Source organism: Dendrobates tinctorius, unplaced genomic scaffold (assembly GCF_039654945.1).
Source record: "Dendrobates tinctorius isolate UK_male_01 unplaced genomic scaffold, ASM3965494v1 ptg000070l, whole genome shotgun sequence".
Classification (NCBI taxonomy): domain Eukaryota; kingdom Metazoa; phylum Chordata; class Amphibia; order Anura; family Dendrobatidae; genus Dendrobates; species Dendrobates tinctorius.
In genome coordinates, this window is record NW_027361738.1 from 95,668,908 (window position 1) to 95,685,951 (window position 17,044).

The 17,044-nt window shown below is 40.7% G+C and overlaps 1 protein-coding gene across 3 annotated transcripts in view; it reads right to left on the reverse strand.

Annotated features, from left to right (window-relative positions):
• Window positions 1-942: 942 nt before the first annotated feature.
• CRHR2 (corticotropin releasing hormone receptor 2) overlaps window positions 943-17,044 on the reverse strand; it is a 320,584-nt gene continuing 304,482 nt past the window's right edge. For all 3 annotated transcript variants that reach the window (XM_073582167.1, XM_073582169.1, XM_073582168.1), the window contains 5 exons: window positions 15,439-15,511; window positions 10,362-10,447; window positions 9,271-9,406; window positions 8,665-8,706; window positions 943-4,338 (listed from right to left, as the gene is read on the reverse strand). In XM_073582167.1, the coding sequence (XP_073438268.1) occupies window positions 4,198-4,338; window positions 8,665-8,706; window positions 9,271-9,406; window positions 10,362-10,447; window positions 15,439-15,511 (478 nt within the window). In that variant the 3' untranslated portion in view covers window positions 943-4,197. The remainder of the gene's footprint in view (window positions 4,339-8,664; window positions 8,707-9,270; window positions 9,407-10,361; window positions 10,448-15,438; window positions 15,512-17,044) is intronic.

The window sequence follows — 17,044 nt, forward strand, 5'->3', positions numbered from 1 at the left end:
GATCAAAATGAAAAATGAATGGACGGCCGGCAAATTCATGGGCGTCGCCATTTTGGACAATGGCAGGCGCACTGTGCATGCGCCCGCCATTTTGCAAGATGGCGGCGCCCATGATCCGGACGGCGGGACACCGGGAGCCACAGCAGGACATCGGAGGTACCGGGGGGGGAATCGGAAGGTGGGGGGAGCGATAGGAAGGGGAGGAGGAGCAGATGATGACGGCGGCGACCGATCGCCACCGTCCAACGGTGGCGGGGGCCGATCGGCCCCGCCAGTCAGTGTGGGGGGGTCGGGTGTCGGTGTCCAGCCATGTCCGATGCTATTGCAGCATCGGCCATGGCTGGAGTGTAATATTTCACCAAATTTCATTGGTGAAATATTACAAATCGCTCTGATTGGCTGTTAAAAGTGAAACAGCCAATCAGAGCGATCGTAGGCACGTGGAGGCTAAGCCACGTCCCCTGGGATTAACCATAGAGTGTCCTCTGTGTGCGGGTCGGGTGACCTTTCAGTGACCGGTCACCCAACGCGCAGGAGGGCGATTTATAGCATGACGCCTACGTAGGCGTCATGGGTCGTTTGGGCACGACTTTTCATGACGCCTACGTAGGCATCATGGGTCGTGAAGGGGTTAAATGATGAATCAGAGTCCAAACATGAGCCAACAAACCTCGCAAATGATGAATAGCGGCCAATGATTAACACGACTCAGTCCTAGACCAGATGTCTGCAGCTTCCTGACAGAGCAGGCTGGGAGTTGTAGTTTCCCTTCAGCTTGCAAGCTACAGCCCTAAACATTTAGGCCTCGATTCATTAGATCCTGCTCAAAAATCTTGCAGCATTTCAAAGTGTTTTGGTAAATCAAAGCTTTACACTGAATATTCATTTTTTTTTTGCTAGAAATAAATAAATCCGAGAATAAAAAAAAACAAAAGCTGAGAATTTGTTGAAATCACAATTTTAATAAATAAAGCTTTTTTAATATTTTTTCTGTAGAGCAATTGCATTTTTTTTCTTTTTCTTTTTTAAGAAACAGGATAAATAAAGTAGAAAAATATCGACGAGGCGGCCAGCGGCACAGATCCAGCATCGCTAAGCTCACTTTGTAGAAGGCAACAGACGACTTGTGCATGAATTGTCACTGCTGAACGGCAAATGTCATTGACACTAATAAATACTCACACGAAACCATCGATCTATTGAGAAGTTTGGCAAAAAAAAGTGCCTCTTTTGGAGGCTTTTCATGGGGGGGGTCATGTATCAACAGGCAAAAGTTGGCGTGGCAAAATCTCACATTTTAGAATCTTTTGTATATTTGGGTCAAACTTTTTGGTGCCGACTGAGTCTGTAACGCGATATCAAGGCATTACTTCTATGGGAAATAAAAAGGCATGACCGAAAATCCTCAAAAATGGGCAAACCAGTGGACCTTCTCAATCACAGGTTCCAGGGACCCATGTCAGTATGGTGATTTGCCTGGAACACAAGTTGATACATGAGCCCCTATGGGTCTTCTGTAAGTAAACATGACAATAACAACAGCAAACAGTAAAAAAAAAAAACAACAAGAAAATGCAATAAATAAAGAAATAAATCGCTGTACAGGTCTCATCGATAAAACAGAATTCAGAAAATCATCAAGAATTTTTTTGCATTTTTTTCTTTTGATTACAAAAAAAAAACCTGGGAAAGGAAAAACGTCTCAGTAATTTGCTGACCGAGCTGACATATCCCCGATTATTATTATTTTATAGGTTGCAAAAATTTTAATAATCTACAAAAACTGTAACTTGCTCTATAGGTCAGTGAGGCAAATTTGGACACCAGAGGTGCACACAAGAGAAGAAGTTCGAAAGTAAATATGGCCCCAGCTCTGGTGCAGATTTACACCGTGACGACCCCAAATCTTAGATAGGAGGGGCAGCATTTACCCCACTACCAATTTCTTACTCATAGTAGAAGAAGGTGGAACGAAACTCTCCCTTTTTGGAAGCCGTATTTGTAGGGGTTGGGAGTCCTTTTGAAGTTGAACCTTTGCTTGGGAATAGGGTCACCCTAACCTAGGGCTCATCGTTACACAGGTCACATATCGCCCACAGAGGCCACCTCTATGCTTTGTATGATTGTAACTCAGCTAGCAGAAGGCACTTTAGATCAATTTTTTCTAGTTTGCTTGGAGCCAATGGCCAAGATATGAGCTTTTTGTCTTGATATCTTAGGGTTTGTGGCACCAAAATAATTCAGCCATATTAACGATAGGTTGTTGCAACCTATGTCGACACGTTGGTCAAAAAAGTATTACAGAGGGGGAAAAAGACTACTAGTCAAAAAATGTTGTCATACTAACGCTGGAATTTGGACCCCACCTATTATCGCTTCTCTACCAAAGTCGACGGAAGTAAAAGAGCTAAGCCAGAGACTTGATCCAATGGCCATGAAGCAGGGTGGCTGGTTGAGGTCTACTTGGTCCTCATGGTGGTGTAGACTATTGAAATCCTGTTCCTTGTTTCCTCTCTACACATGTCCCTTGTTTCCTTTCTGTAATCCAGCCCTGACCAATCGGCGTTCATACGTCTGGTCATCTAAACCCAGTTGAGATGGATAATTCCTAGGTAGCTATAAAAACTTTCAATGGATTTAATGAACAATCAAAAATGTGTTCAATATTGGAACAGATCTGGCCAACATGGTCAGCCAACGGAATGGCCAACAGAATTATCTTTTAGTGTTGAGCAAGCATATTCAGAATTCCGTGGCTGTTGTACTGCAGCCCTGCGAACTTCCTCCTACCTGCCGGTATCCACAATTTCTCTTCTGACCAGTAGAGCCTTCGGGATGTCATTGGGCTTACTAAAGAGAAGAGGCGGCGAAGAAGCTGGCAGGTAGGAGCACTGACGTGGCCACCGGACCAAAGCGATATTTGTCTTTATTTCATCTTTCTGCCAGGATACCATTCCGTTGGTTGACCATGTTGGCCGAATCTGTTCAGATATTGAACACATTTTGGAATCATTATATCTATCAACATTATTTTTTACTGGGTCCTGTCAAACTTTTTGCTGCCAAGTTCAGCATTTTGCAGTCCCACAGACAATGAATGGTGCGCGTGTGGCCTCTTCATTCTGTCAGGGTATTTCAGAATCCCTCTTTCATTAAATCTGGTGTTTACAATTTTTCTGCCAACTTATAAGCAAGTGAATTTTTTTTTTTTTTTTTTACAAAAAATATCAGCAGTCCACACTTTGTAATATGTAAATTCACTAAGGCTGATAACATTGAACAATGCACTGCAAATAGAAAAAGAAACACGTAATACCGAGTTAAAGGTCCTTTAGCCCATCTATTGTACATTTTACATAAACCGTCCAAAAATTTGGTCTTTTAACAATCCTCATTCTTATTCTGCGCCCACATATGCATCTGTCACCAGTGCTTTTACCCTTCACTAAACTTCTAGGAAGAGGGGAGATCCAAGTACATCGGTCATATAAAACTGTTTGCGAATTAATTTAAGCCCCGCCCATGAGGAACCACATCAGACAATTCTGGCATAAAAAACAAGGAGAAGGTGGATCTTTTAAAAGATAAAGGCAGCAGTAGTGGGGGGTTGATTCTCATGGTAAGGCAGATGAAAAAAGAAAATTAAAAACATACAATCCACTGATTATTAGAGACCATGTCCCTTAAAATAATCACAAATAAAGACATCTTCCATAAAATGGTTAAAAATTCTATTCAGTTTAGCAGAAAGTGACAACTCAGCGCTCCCTAATGTCACATTTAAGATTCCTCTTTCTATCACAATGATTTTTGGGAAGAAGGTCAACTTTTCGTTTTTTTTTTTTTTCAAAATAGAAATGTACAAAGGATTTTCCGGAACCTTTGGCACCACAATCCATGAGTATCCAGTTTATCCGCCACACTTTGTAGTTCCCGGACTGAAAAGGAGAATTCGGTCAAAGCACTTGGTTCAATCTCGAGGTTTACATAAAAAAAGGTAGCTGTTCCACCGCCGGAGTCGCCGAGCCCGGGCTTACCATAGCGTCTACATCGTATTCTACACTCGGGTTTCGGTCCTTTGTTCTGCGACTTTCCTCCATGTTGTGTGCACCGAACGTCCAATAAAGGTGAATTCCATCCTCCGACATAAGAACCAACAAAGATAGAAGATCTCCGGAGGCCGTGGTGTTTCTGCGCTCAGATGGCCGCAGTCTGCTTTATGCTGTGAAAGCTGATCCTGGTCGGCGAGGTCGGGATGGACATCGCTCGGGCGACTCGAACCCGGAGGGAGTGATGGTCTTGCCAGCGGTGCCACCTTTTTCTTGCAGCTGATCGAACCTATAAAAGATGAGACAAGCAGGTCCACTTAGACATAAATTCTGGGGAAAAAAAAGTATCTGACGGGCTTAGATGCATCAGCTCAGCAAACCGTATCACACATCAAGAGCTTAGATACCTTAGCTCAGTAGAAAGTATCACACATGAAAAGCATAGATACAGTGTCAAACATGATAGCCTTAGATACACGAGCTTAGCAGATAGCATGAAACATGATGGGATTAGATACAATGGATTGTTAGCTTAGCTACACCAGCTTGCAAACAGTATCAAACAGGATGGTTCTAGACACATTGACCCAGTAGACTGTATCACACATGATAGGCTGAGATGCATTAGTTCATCAGACAGTATCCAACAAGATAGGTTTAGGTACACGAGTTCAGCGCACAGTATCACATATGATCGGCTTAGGTACAGTGTGTTTATAGCAATATGGAGGTAACTTATTACAGAGCGCGGTCTCCTCTGATTCCCGGGGGGGGGGGGGGAGGGGGGAAACAATAATCCGCTGTTTTCTGCAGTTTGCCTTGAAGGCAGCTCAGTTAATAATCAGCGCAGATTAATAATAGATGCACGGGCCAATGAATTAGAAACACTGTAATTAAATCTGAATATTGCAATTCATTCTTTCCGCAGAAATAAGCAGAGAAATAAATCCAATATCTCTGCTGAGCTCATTTTTCGGGTTTGAGATGAGAGTAAATCTGCAATCAGGCCGACACTTAGGAGGAAAATCAATATCTGCCCGTGTTCATCCGTTGATAATGGTAATAGTGTAAGAGCATCGGGGGAGGCTGCTGACTCTGTGATCCGGGCAGTTTTGTTGACTCTCATGAATTGCTGTCTGACGCTGGGACTACCGTATATAAATGGCTGACCGTTACTGGGACTCTGAAAGTGGCTGCTACCACTATGGGGACAATATATAGGACTGACACTGTTATCAGGACTCTGTAAATCACTAACGCTGTTATTGGGACTACAGGCGCTTCTCACAAAATGAGAATATCATCAAAAAGTGAATTTATTTCAGTTCTTCAATACAAAAAGTGACTCTCCTCTATTCTATAGCGTCATTACACACAGAGTGATCTATGTCACGTGTTTATTTCTGTTAATGATGATTACGGCTTACAGCCAATGACAACCCAAAAGTCATTATCTCAGTAAATTAGAATACTTTATAACACCAGCTTGAAAAATGATTGTAAAATCTGAAATGTTGTCCTACTGAAATGTCTGTTCAGTAAATGCCCTCAATACTTGGTCGGGGCTCCTTCTGCATCAATTACTGCATCAATGCGGTGTGGCATGGAGGCGATCAGCCTGTGGCACTGCTGAGGGGTTATGGAAGCCCAGGTTGCTTTGATAGCAGCCTTCAGCTCGTCTGCATTGTTGGGTCTGGTGTCTCTCCTCTTCCTCTTGACAATACTCCATAGATTCTCTATGGGGTTAAGGTCAGGCGAGTTTGCTGCCAATCAAGCCCAGTGATACTGTTGTGTGTACACCAGGTATTGGTACTTTTGGCAGTGTGGACAGGGGCCAAGTCCTGCTGGAGAATGACATTTCCATCGCCAAAAAGCTTGTCGGCAGAGGGAAGCATGAAGAGCTCTAATATGTCCTGGTAGACGGCTGCGCTGACTTTGGTCTTGATAAAACACAGTGGACCTACACCAGCAGATGACATGGCTCCCCAAACCATCACTGATGGTGGAGACTTCACACAAGACCTCCAGCAGCTTGGATTGTGGCCTCTCCACTCTTCCTCCAGACTCTGGGACCGCGATTTCCAAATCAAATGCAAAATTTACTTTCATCTGAAAACAACACCTCGGACCACTGACAGCAGTCCGGTTCTTCTTCTCCTTGGCTCAGGTAAGACGCTTCTGGCGTTGTCTATTGGTCATGAGTGGCTGACACAAGGAATGTGACTCTTGTAGCCCATGTCCTGGATACGTCTGTGTGTGGTGTGAAGCAATGACTCCAGCAGCAGTCCACTCCTTGTGAATCTCCCCCATAGTTTTGAATGGCCTTTTCTTAACAATCCTTTCCAGGCTGCGGTTATCCTGGTTGCTTGTGCACCTTTTTCTACCACACTTTTTCCTTCCACTCCACTTTCCATTAATCTGCTTGGATACAGCACTCTGTGAACAGCCGGCTTCTTTAGCAATGGCCTTTTGTGGCTTCCCCTCCTTGCCGAGTGTGTCAGTGACTGCCATCTGGACATCTGTCAGGTCAGCAGTCTTCCCCATGATTGTGGGGCTACTGAAACAGACTACGGGACCTTTATAAACACTTAGGAAGACTTTACAGGTGATTCTTGTTAATTATTCTAATTTCCTGAGATAATGACTTTTGGGTTCTCATTGGCTGTAAGCCGTAATCATCAGCATTACCAGAAATAAACACGTGACATAGATCACTCTGTGTGTAATGACTCTAGAGAATAGAGGAGAGTCACTTTTTGTATTGAAGAACTGAAATTAATTAACTTTTTGATGATATTCTAGCTTAGTGAGAAGCACAAGTATATAAATGGCTGGCACTGTTATGGGGTCACTATGTTGCCAGAATAGAACTGTTATAGGTCAATGTAAATGGTTCAAAATAGGGGAAGGCGGCTGTTACAGCAGCACGCGGCAGGATATCACAGCTATAGGGACACGGAAATGCTTCCACTATTGTGGTCCTATAAGTGGAGGACACGATTCTATTTGTTCTGTGTCTGGATACAACTGTTATACGAGCGCTTTGCGATGGCATGGCTTTTTCTTGGAACTTATTTTGACCTTAGCATTGGGGATTGGTGGCGGGTTGGTACTGTTCTGGTAGACATGTGACTGGCACTGAATTGGTCAGGGACTTATGACATTAATATGGATGTCTGGAACCGCTACAGGGTAATAGGAAAGCTGTGGATGTGTGGTGCTGTACTGAGACACTGTAGATGCCGGCCACTGATTTACCGCACTGTGACTTATTTTCATTGCAATGTGATCATGGTGACCTACTGGCACTAATATTAGGGCACTATGGGTGGCTGGCACTGATACTGGGGAACTATGGATGGCTGACACTGATACTGGGGCACTGATGGAAATTCCCACTGTGCTGTATGGACACGTCCTTGCTATGAAGGAGGTTAAGGGAGTTGCCTTATTCACAGTCTGGACACAGGATTGCCGCAGAGGGACCATAAGTCAAATAATAGCAAAATAAAATAAATAAAAATAAATTATATAAAAAAAAAAATGTATTTTTTTTTTTAAATTAGAGCGGTGGACAATTGTTTTGTACTGTATACTTCCCCTTTAAGAGACCCTTTTATCTCTACAGAAATCCCAGGATTCTAGAATTCCTCTTTCAAGCAGTTACATATATACAAAAGCCCCCAAAAAATGACGACTTCTCTGTTATCCCTTAATTACTTCAATTCTGCATTTTAAGTGATCCTGACTGTAGTAACAAAGGCGCAAGGAGAAGACGGAGAACGTAAACCGCGGCCTCCGCTGATATATTATAGATTAAAAGCAGATTTATTCTTTGCTGCCAGTCATCCGGGTGTCAAACAATTAAGAAGTTTTAGGTCAGAAACTGAATTTGAGACAAAGATACGAGATGAGAAATATTCCCAGCGTCTCAATCAATAAAACATTAACCATCCCGTTCTGTGTCTGTCAGTCTACGATTTGGCCTATGGATTTAAAGAGAGCATTGTCTTTAAAGGGACCCTCATTAAAAAATAAAAAAAATAAAAAAAAAAAATTTGATCTTGTAACGTGTCTTGTCTTTGTTACTTTTGTAAATATTTTTTTATTTTTCCTTCCTAAAAAAAAAAAGGCTCAAATCCTCTCTGTCACATAAGAAAATATCAGTATTTGAAATAAAACATTGTAGGCCAGGACCCTGTTACAGGTTTTGCATTAGGGTCCAAGAGCTTTATTTAAAGGGGTTTTCCAGGCTTGGGGTTCAAGTGGACAATCACTAAGTGGCTGCAGATTTGTGAATCTTTCAGGATTCTACTGTGACGGAAGCTGGTGAAGTATCTGATTTGCATACATGCGGTCCCATGCCGACTAGACGTATGAATTGAACAAGGCTGGACACATCTAGTTGGAATGTGTCCGGAAGTATGCAAATCACATGACCAGCCCCTCCCATAGAATCCTGACAGCGTGCACTGTGCGCACTGTGAGGATTCACAAGTCTGCAGTCGCATAAACTGTTTTAGTAAATGGCTGCATTTCTGATTACCTATATGAATAAAAAGTTATACAATCTGGAAAGTACTGCAAAAAAAAAACCCTTCCCAAAATCACTTACCTCCCCATTCAGGAAGCAGTAAAATACTGATACAAAGAAACCCTGAAAGAAAAGCAACAAAGCTTGTTTAGACAAGTTGGACGGACAGGTGACGATGTGTGACTACTTAAAGTGCGATAGTTGTAAATGAATATGAACAGATGCCGGTCACAGGTCTTTAGGGGTCACACTCACTATATCAGCGGGTGTCCCTTGCTTTCGGTTCTTCCAATCATTGACTTTAGGAGAAGTGTCACCCGACTTCTGGTGATTGTCTATGATTGGCCTTTTATGTCTTGTTACAACTTTTTTTCTTAAAATGTATTAAGTTGATTAATTAGTAATTTAACTTTTTCTTCTAAATTCTTGATCGACTAGAATTAACTATAGAAGTAACTACAGTAGGTACGAGGGTTGAAGTCACACCCGGTCCCCGGGGCTTAGAGGAGCCCAAAAAGTCCCTTTGGCCCAAACGAGAAGCCCAAAGTGCTGTCATAGTTAGGGGCTCCTTTTGGAGATTTTGCATTGGGGTCTTTGAGCTGCACGTTAAGCCACTGGGGTAGGGGAAGGTCAAATTTTCCCACCACAACCTTTTTTTATTTGTATCAGTGTTTCTGAATTACTTACCTGAAAAGACTGAAGAAATGAATTAAAATAAATGAACACTATCTGCGAGACGTCGTCTTCCCCCGGATTCACGAAGAACAGCATGTAAGTAATTCCCAGGAGAGGGAGTAACACCAGTGTGGCCTTAACAGCTTTCCTGCAAGTCATGGAGACATATGCAAAATTTATAAGGAAAAAAAGGAAAATTTGGTACAAATTCTAGGATTGAATTGAAGGAGATAAAGCGACAGAAAAAAATAATAAGAGGCCATTATAGCAGCAGTGATGTAAGAGTGTGAATTTCAGAGCTTCTTCTTTTCTGGTAACAGCTGATCCACACATTATGGTCAGGTTTACAGAAATGCTTCCCAAGTCGAGCCATTGCATCTCATTTTTGCAACATCACAACGGCAAAATTTCATTCATTCCTAAGGGTATGTTCACACAGAGGTTTTTTTTATGTGTTTTTTTTTCAATGAGATTCTGTGCCAAAATCCTCATTAAAAAAATGTTTTAAATAAGCTGCCTGCAGCGTACATGTTACACTGTTATTGGATGGTAAATAAAACATTATATCAATTCTTTGTTTTTTTTAATCTCTTTTTAAATATGGTTTTTACTTGCCAGGATTTTGTTGCTGAATTGTAACTAGAACAGTCTATTAAACAGCATATATTCTAATTAAAAATGTGTCAAAAACACACTGTAAAAACTACATCTAAAGGTTCCAAGGGGGTGGTGCAATGCTAGGGGGTGGGGCATAGCAAATGTTCCTCCCCTGAGGTCCTGCAAAGGGCATAAACATAGTATTCCAATATTATAATACTCTATTAAATCCAGTGTGTAATACAGCAATTTCCCAAAAACATTTTTTTCAGGTCCAGTCACTAATTATTGCTCAGTTGATCAGGGACTGATACTTTTCATTTGGAGCTGACAACATTCACAGCCATCGGCCATTTTACTAGTTACCCTGCTGCAGATGATAAAAAAAGGGCTGATTCCATCCACAACTGAAAGGTCAAAATTATAATATCAGTTTGATAAATTGTCTATATTCTGTGTTCCTTCACACTGACTTCCACCGCCGAGTCTCGGCCCACAATGCTCACCTGTACTGTATGGTCTCTGACGTGGTCGAAGCTCGTAGTTTTGTCATTAATATTCTCACAATGTTGAATAAAAATACAAAATTGATCTAAAAAAATAGAAAAAAAAGAGAAAATGTTATACTACAAGACCCAGCAGGCAGCGCCTGTATGTACTTTCCATAAGAGCGTATGGGTGACGTTTGCCGCTATATTCCTATAAGGTAAAATTGCGATTCGAATTTGTGTTGAATTATTAAAAATTCTCTGAACTCGGCCAAATGGAACAATACGCAATTTACTTTACGCAAGCTGATTAAAATGACCTCCTCCATTTTAACATATGTTAAATTACTGCGGCAGCCATGTAAGGATCATATGACCTCAGGCGCGAACATAGGGGCTTCTTTATAAGGCTTTGTGACCTTCGCATCTCATAGTATAGCGTTGCCAATCAGGAAGGACTATCATAGCCTGCATAAAAGCCAAGGCAGGGAATGCAGCAGTCATTTTATGGACAGGCTGCTTAGTGAGAGGACGTCACAGGGAGAGAAAGTGATAAACTACTTAATAAACTGTACAGATAGTGTGTGACAGCACAGCTGTATGAAAGACTAATGTGTGAGTAAAAGGAAGTAATATAAAGTTAATTAATCGGGAGCAAGATATAGGAGCGTCACTGTGTCTCTGATTCAGGGCAAGGAATGGGGCATGTAGATGGCAGCTGCTGCTTGCTTGATCAGTGTGGTTACAGCACAACTGCAATCCCACCTCATATACACGTTTCTCAGGACAAATGAAGGCTTTGGTTTACGATAAATCGATTTACTGTGAACCACATTCTCTAGAAAAATATGGTGAATTTGTATTTCAAAAGATCCACTCATCACTACAGTCATATGTCAGCGCCTTCCTTCCATCGGAGGCTTTAAGGTGCCGATTTGACACATTGTAGCACCGTATGGCGGTATTATTTATGTAGGTATCATATTTTATAATGCATAAAATTTAGCTTGATTTTTTTTGTCGTTATTGCGGTCTGGCAAACAATCACGTGTCATATGCTGTCCACAGGGGCCCATATAGGCAAGCGGGGCCCAAGGGCATCTAAAAACGTCTCCATCCTCCGAAGCTCGATTGACTATCGATTGTCCAGTCATTTTCTGGCACTGCTAATCCTGATGCTAAGATCCATCATACACACTACCAGCATACATTTTTGTAAATACATAATATTACCTTGTTTGTGGATAAGAACCAAAACGCTTTATGTTTAGACTTTTTTATTGTCAATTGGTAAATAAAAAGAAATAAGAAAAATAATTAATTCCTGCTGAAATCCAGAAACCTCGTCCATAACTCGAGGTCTGATTTATGCCACTTATTTTCGTCTTACTCCTCGGGTCGTCGATGCCCGGAATGCAATATTCTCAGAATGTATTTTACGGAAAGTGAAAATTCTAATAAAATATTTTTCAATATTGTCCCTGATTGAAGAGTCCGGTACGACGTCTCGCAGAGCCCAGAAATGTCTCGCCCACAAGGACACACTCCGCATCTCGTATAATTTAATGCAGGGAAAATAAGCGCCATCAATAAAAATGACTGGAAGAAACATTCTGCTTATTTACTGGGCTGCGTTTAGCCCTTGAGGGATTATTCATCGGATGTAAAACACAAGGTCGCTGGATCCTCGGCAATAAACGGAGAATAAACTGTGATGGAAGAAATTAAGAAATGCTCAGAATCATCGATGGAACGTCTGATTGGAATATGCAGAAATACCGGCAAACCCCAATTATGGGCTCCAGGACCTGGAAGTACCGATACAACTTTTGAAAAAAAATGTTTTAATTTTAAAGGGTTCAAAAACGCGGCATGGCCAAAAACACGTGCTCTCCCATTCATCACGTCTACATGGGCTTTAGGACTTTCAGGTATTCATGAAACTTTTTAAAAAAACTTTGACTTGGAAGGGATGAATGAAGATAAGTTGAAAGTTCCTCCCCACTCATCACATTCATAGGGGTTTGAGACCATTAATTACGGCAATAAATGTAACTTTTTAAAACTTTTTTTTTTTTTTTTCAAACTTTTCAAGTCTTGAAACTCATGTACAGTAGATGTGATGAGTGCACATATTTTTGGCCATGATGAAGTTTTTGATCCACCTTGTCATGATCCAGTGTTGGATCTGGCGGTATTAAAAGCACAAAGTGAACTTTTTTTTACTTTGGTTAAGTTCAAAGGTGTTTTGACTGTCCCCGGTGGTGGTTGTGGTATTGCACTTTGGGTTTTTGTGCACTTAATTAGGTATCAGGTGTGACACCCTATAAAGGTGTGCTAGAGGTGTGCAATCACTGCCTGTGATATTGTGAGAGTGTGTTCACTCTGTTTTTGGAGAGCCTGGAGGACGGATGGAGCTGGTGAGGAGTCCTGCGCAGCTTAGCCAGGGGGGATGTGTTCCTGCTACGGTGTCTGGACGAAGGGCTGGCATGGCGTGGTGGAGTCGCAGTGATGGTGTCAGCGGGAAGTGTCTGCATCAGCCTTGGGACTCTGGTTCTAAGCAGCTGTAACTGGTGGTGGACTCTGCTCCGAGGCTGCACTAAGGTGAAGGATCCTTTTATGGTGATGGATCCAGGTGGAGGAGAAGACGCACGCAGGTGGAGGGCTCTGTTGCTGGGAGCGCACGCAGCAGAGCAAAGCTAAGTGGTGTTTCCCCTGTATTGTCTCTTTCCTCATATGTGTTATTAGTGCAGTGGTGGGATTAGTCTCCGCACCGACCCATTCCCTAGTGAGGGTTTAGGGTCAGGGTGAGCAAGGGCGTTAAGGTACGCGTGCGGCGACAGGTGCGGAGCCTGTTTAGGGAATGTAAGGAGTGCAGGGACACTGGCTCAGGGGAGCTTAGAAGGTCTCCATGTCCCCATTCCCTATCGCAGGGCCCACCATTGTTAAAGTTTCCCAGGTTCCCCCTTTATTATTTAAATTTGCCTTACTGGAGGCGGGGTTTCCAGATTTTATGTATAACGTGTAATACCCAAATTCGCCAGGTGGAGGCGGCGTATCCACGTGCACGTTTTATTATTTAAATGCGCCCCACTGGAGGCGGTGTATCCAGGGTCACGTGTGTTATGGGTCCGCCTTGCGGTATCATCTGCGTCCTGACACACGTGACCATGACACACCTCTTCCAAATCAAAGTTTCTTTCAAATAAGTTACGGTACATTAGTGAAAAGTCCTGAAGCCCATATAGATGTGACGATATTTTTGGCCACGCACGGCCATTTTAATCAAAAGTTACAAAGAAAGTGGCATCATTGATTTGATTAAAAAAAAGAATGTATGAAAAACAGTACAAGGAGAAAAATATGTCCTAGTTTGATTGGAAGGTCTGGTCCATAAACACTGCGGAGCCAAAAAATATATGAACCCTTTTCATGACATTTATTTGTTTGTTCATGAGTAGTTTGATTTACAATGTGATTTCTATTGGAAAAGTTACAAGTGCAATAACCGGTTCAACAAAAGGCACTTGACCAAAAATATGTACACCCTGCAGTCATCACATCTACTGTATATGGGCTCGATAAAGATTTCAGTCTGGAGCAATGGACATTAATAGACTTGTTTCTCACCCCATTGTACTCTTGTAAATCATTTTTGTATCTTTGCTTTTTTTTTCTTTTTTTTTGGTCCTTCATGTGCCAACAAACTGCCCATATTTCTTCCATGGGTCCCATTAAGAGACATTTTCTAGTCTCGATTGCCTCTCCAGTTAAAGGGTTGTCCAGGCTTGGGACTCAAGTCTGCATTCTCTCTGTGTGACTGTAGACTTGTAAAACCTCACAGTGTGCACACTGCGCGCTGTCAGGATTTTCCGGTGCTGGCGTTAGAAGTGGGCGGTCATGTGACCACAAGTATTCGTTATGCATACTTCTGGCCACATTCCGACTAGACTTTTGTTGACTTTCTCAATTCACTTGTAGTGAGCGAGGTCAAGCACATCTAGTTGGCACCGCAAAGTCCTGATAGGGCGCAGTGTGCACATACAGTGACTGCAGACTTGTGAATTCTTACAGAGTGCACACTGTACACTGTCAGGATTTTCCGGTGCTGGCGTTAGGGGTGGGTGATCATGTGACTACAAGTATTCGTTATGCATACTTCCGGCCGCATTCCGACTAGACTTGTCCAGCCTTTCTCAATTCACTCGTATAGAGCGAGGTCAAGTATGTCTAGTTGGCACCGCAGAGTCCTGACAGCGCGCAGTGTGCACATACAGTGACTGCAGACTTGTGCCCCAAACCTGGACAATCCCTTTAATGACCATATGAACAATTTTCACCCATTGCTTTAGGCGTTAATTTGTCCAAAAGTCAAAATAAACCGAGGTCACAAAATCCTTATGCAAATACGACCCAAAAACAAGCCCAACAAAAAATGTGCGATAGATAAAAAGCTTTCCTATTTAGTATTAATTTCAGAGACGACTTATTTTTGATGGAAATTTTCCATGTGGCTGATTTACTCCTGGTTTTCCTATTATTTTTTTCTGAGATCTTTCTTTCTTTATTCCAGCTTTTTATTTCAAGACCTTTTACCACAAGGAGTAATTATAATAATGATAGCTCCTGTATTAGTATGTAATTCTGACTATAAATATCCTCGCACCTGTTTTTCCTTTATTTTATTATGCATTTAGAATTGTGTTATTATCATTGCTCATATATTTTTTTCTACTTAAGGCTTAAGAGGATCCAATAAGCGGAAAGAAGGACAATTAAAAAAATATAAATCACAAATCAAGATATAAAAAAGTTCACCATCTGATAAAAGATGCACAAAGTATAAAAGTGAATACAAATTTTTTCCATAAAGGTTTGCTTAAATTTCTTTTCTTTCCATTACATTTTTTTTTTACACTATATTTTGCTTACATTTTTTATTACATAGTTATACTGCAATATTTCCAGCAGATCCTGGAAGGTGAATATTGCTAATACAAGATAATGTACTAGATAATGGTTGTTGGGGACCGGGTAAAGAAGGGAAAAAAAAATATCTGCTCTCGTTCAAATAGAAAAATAAATTATAACTTACAAGAAGGACGAGGATGACAGGTCCTTGATAAATATAATCAATGTATTTTCCTGGCCCTTTTCCAATCCAGCATCTGGGAAAAATTGTGATAAATAATAAACATTCAATTGTTTCCATACATGTACAAAAATGTATACGGTATATAGTAATAGCCACCAAGTACAGATACGTAACTACTATAATACTGCCCCTATGTACAAGAATATAACTACTATAATACTCCTATGTACAAGAATATAACTACTATAAAAATGCTCCTATGTACAATAATATAACTACTATAATACTGCCCCTATGTACAAGAAAATAGCTACGATAATACTGCCCCTATATACAAGAATATAACTACTATAATACTGCCCCGATGTACAAGAATGTAACTACTATAATACTGCTCCTATATACAAGAATATAACTACTATAATACTGCTCCTATGTACAAGAATATAACTACTATAATACTGCTCCCTATGTACAAGAATATAACTACTATAATACTGCTCCTATGTACAAGAATATAACTACTATAATACTGCTCCCTATGTACAAGAATATAACTACTATAATACTGCTCCTATGTACAAGAATATAACTACTATAATATTGCCCCCTATGTACAAGAATATAACTACTATAATACTGCTCCTATGTACAAGAATATAACTACTATATCACTGCCCCTATGTACAAGAATATAACTACTATAATACTGCCCCTATGTACAAGAATATAACTACTATAATATTGCCCCCTATGTACAATAATATAACTACTATAACTCTGCCCCTATGTACAAGAATATAACTACTATAATACTGCTCCCTATGTACAAGAATATAACTACTATAATACTGCTCCTATGTACAAGAATATAACTACTATAATATTGCCCCCTATGTACAAGAATATAACTACTATAATACTGCTCCTATGTACAAGAATATAACTACTATAATATTGCCCCCTATGTACAATAATATAACTACTATAACTCTGCCCCTATGTACAAGAATATAACGACTATAATACTTCCCCCTATGTACAAGAATATAACTACTATAATACTGCTCCCTATGTACAAGAATATAACTACTATAATACTGCTCCTATGTACAAGAATATAACTACTATAATATTGCCCCCTATGTACAAGAATATAACTACTATAATACTGCTCCTATGTACAAGAATATAACTACTATATCACTGCCCCTATGTACAAGAATATAACTACTATAATACTGCCCCTATGTACAAGAATATAACTACTATAATATTGCCCCCTATGTACAATAATATAACTACTATAACTCTGCCCCTATGTACAAGAATATAACGACTATAATACTGCCCCCTATGTACAAGAATATAACTACTATAATACTGCCCCCTATGTACAAGAATATAACTACTATAATACTGCCCCTATGTACAAGAATATAACTACTATAATACTGACCCCTATGTACAAGAATATAACTACTATAATACTGCCCCTATGTACAAGAATATAACTACTATAACTCTGCCCCTATGTACAAGAATATAACGACTATAATACTGCCCCCTATGTACAAGAATATAACTACTATAATACTGCCCCCTA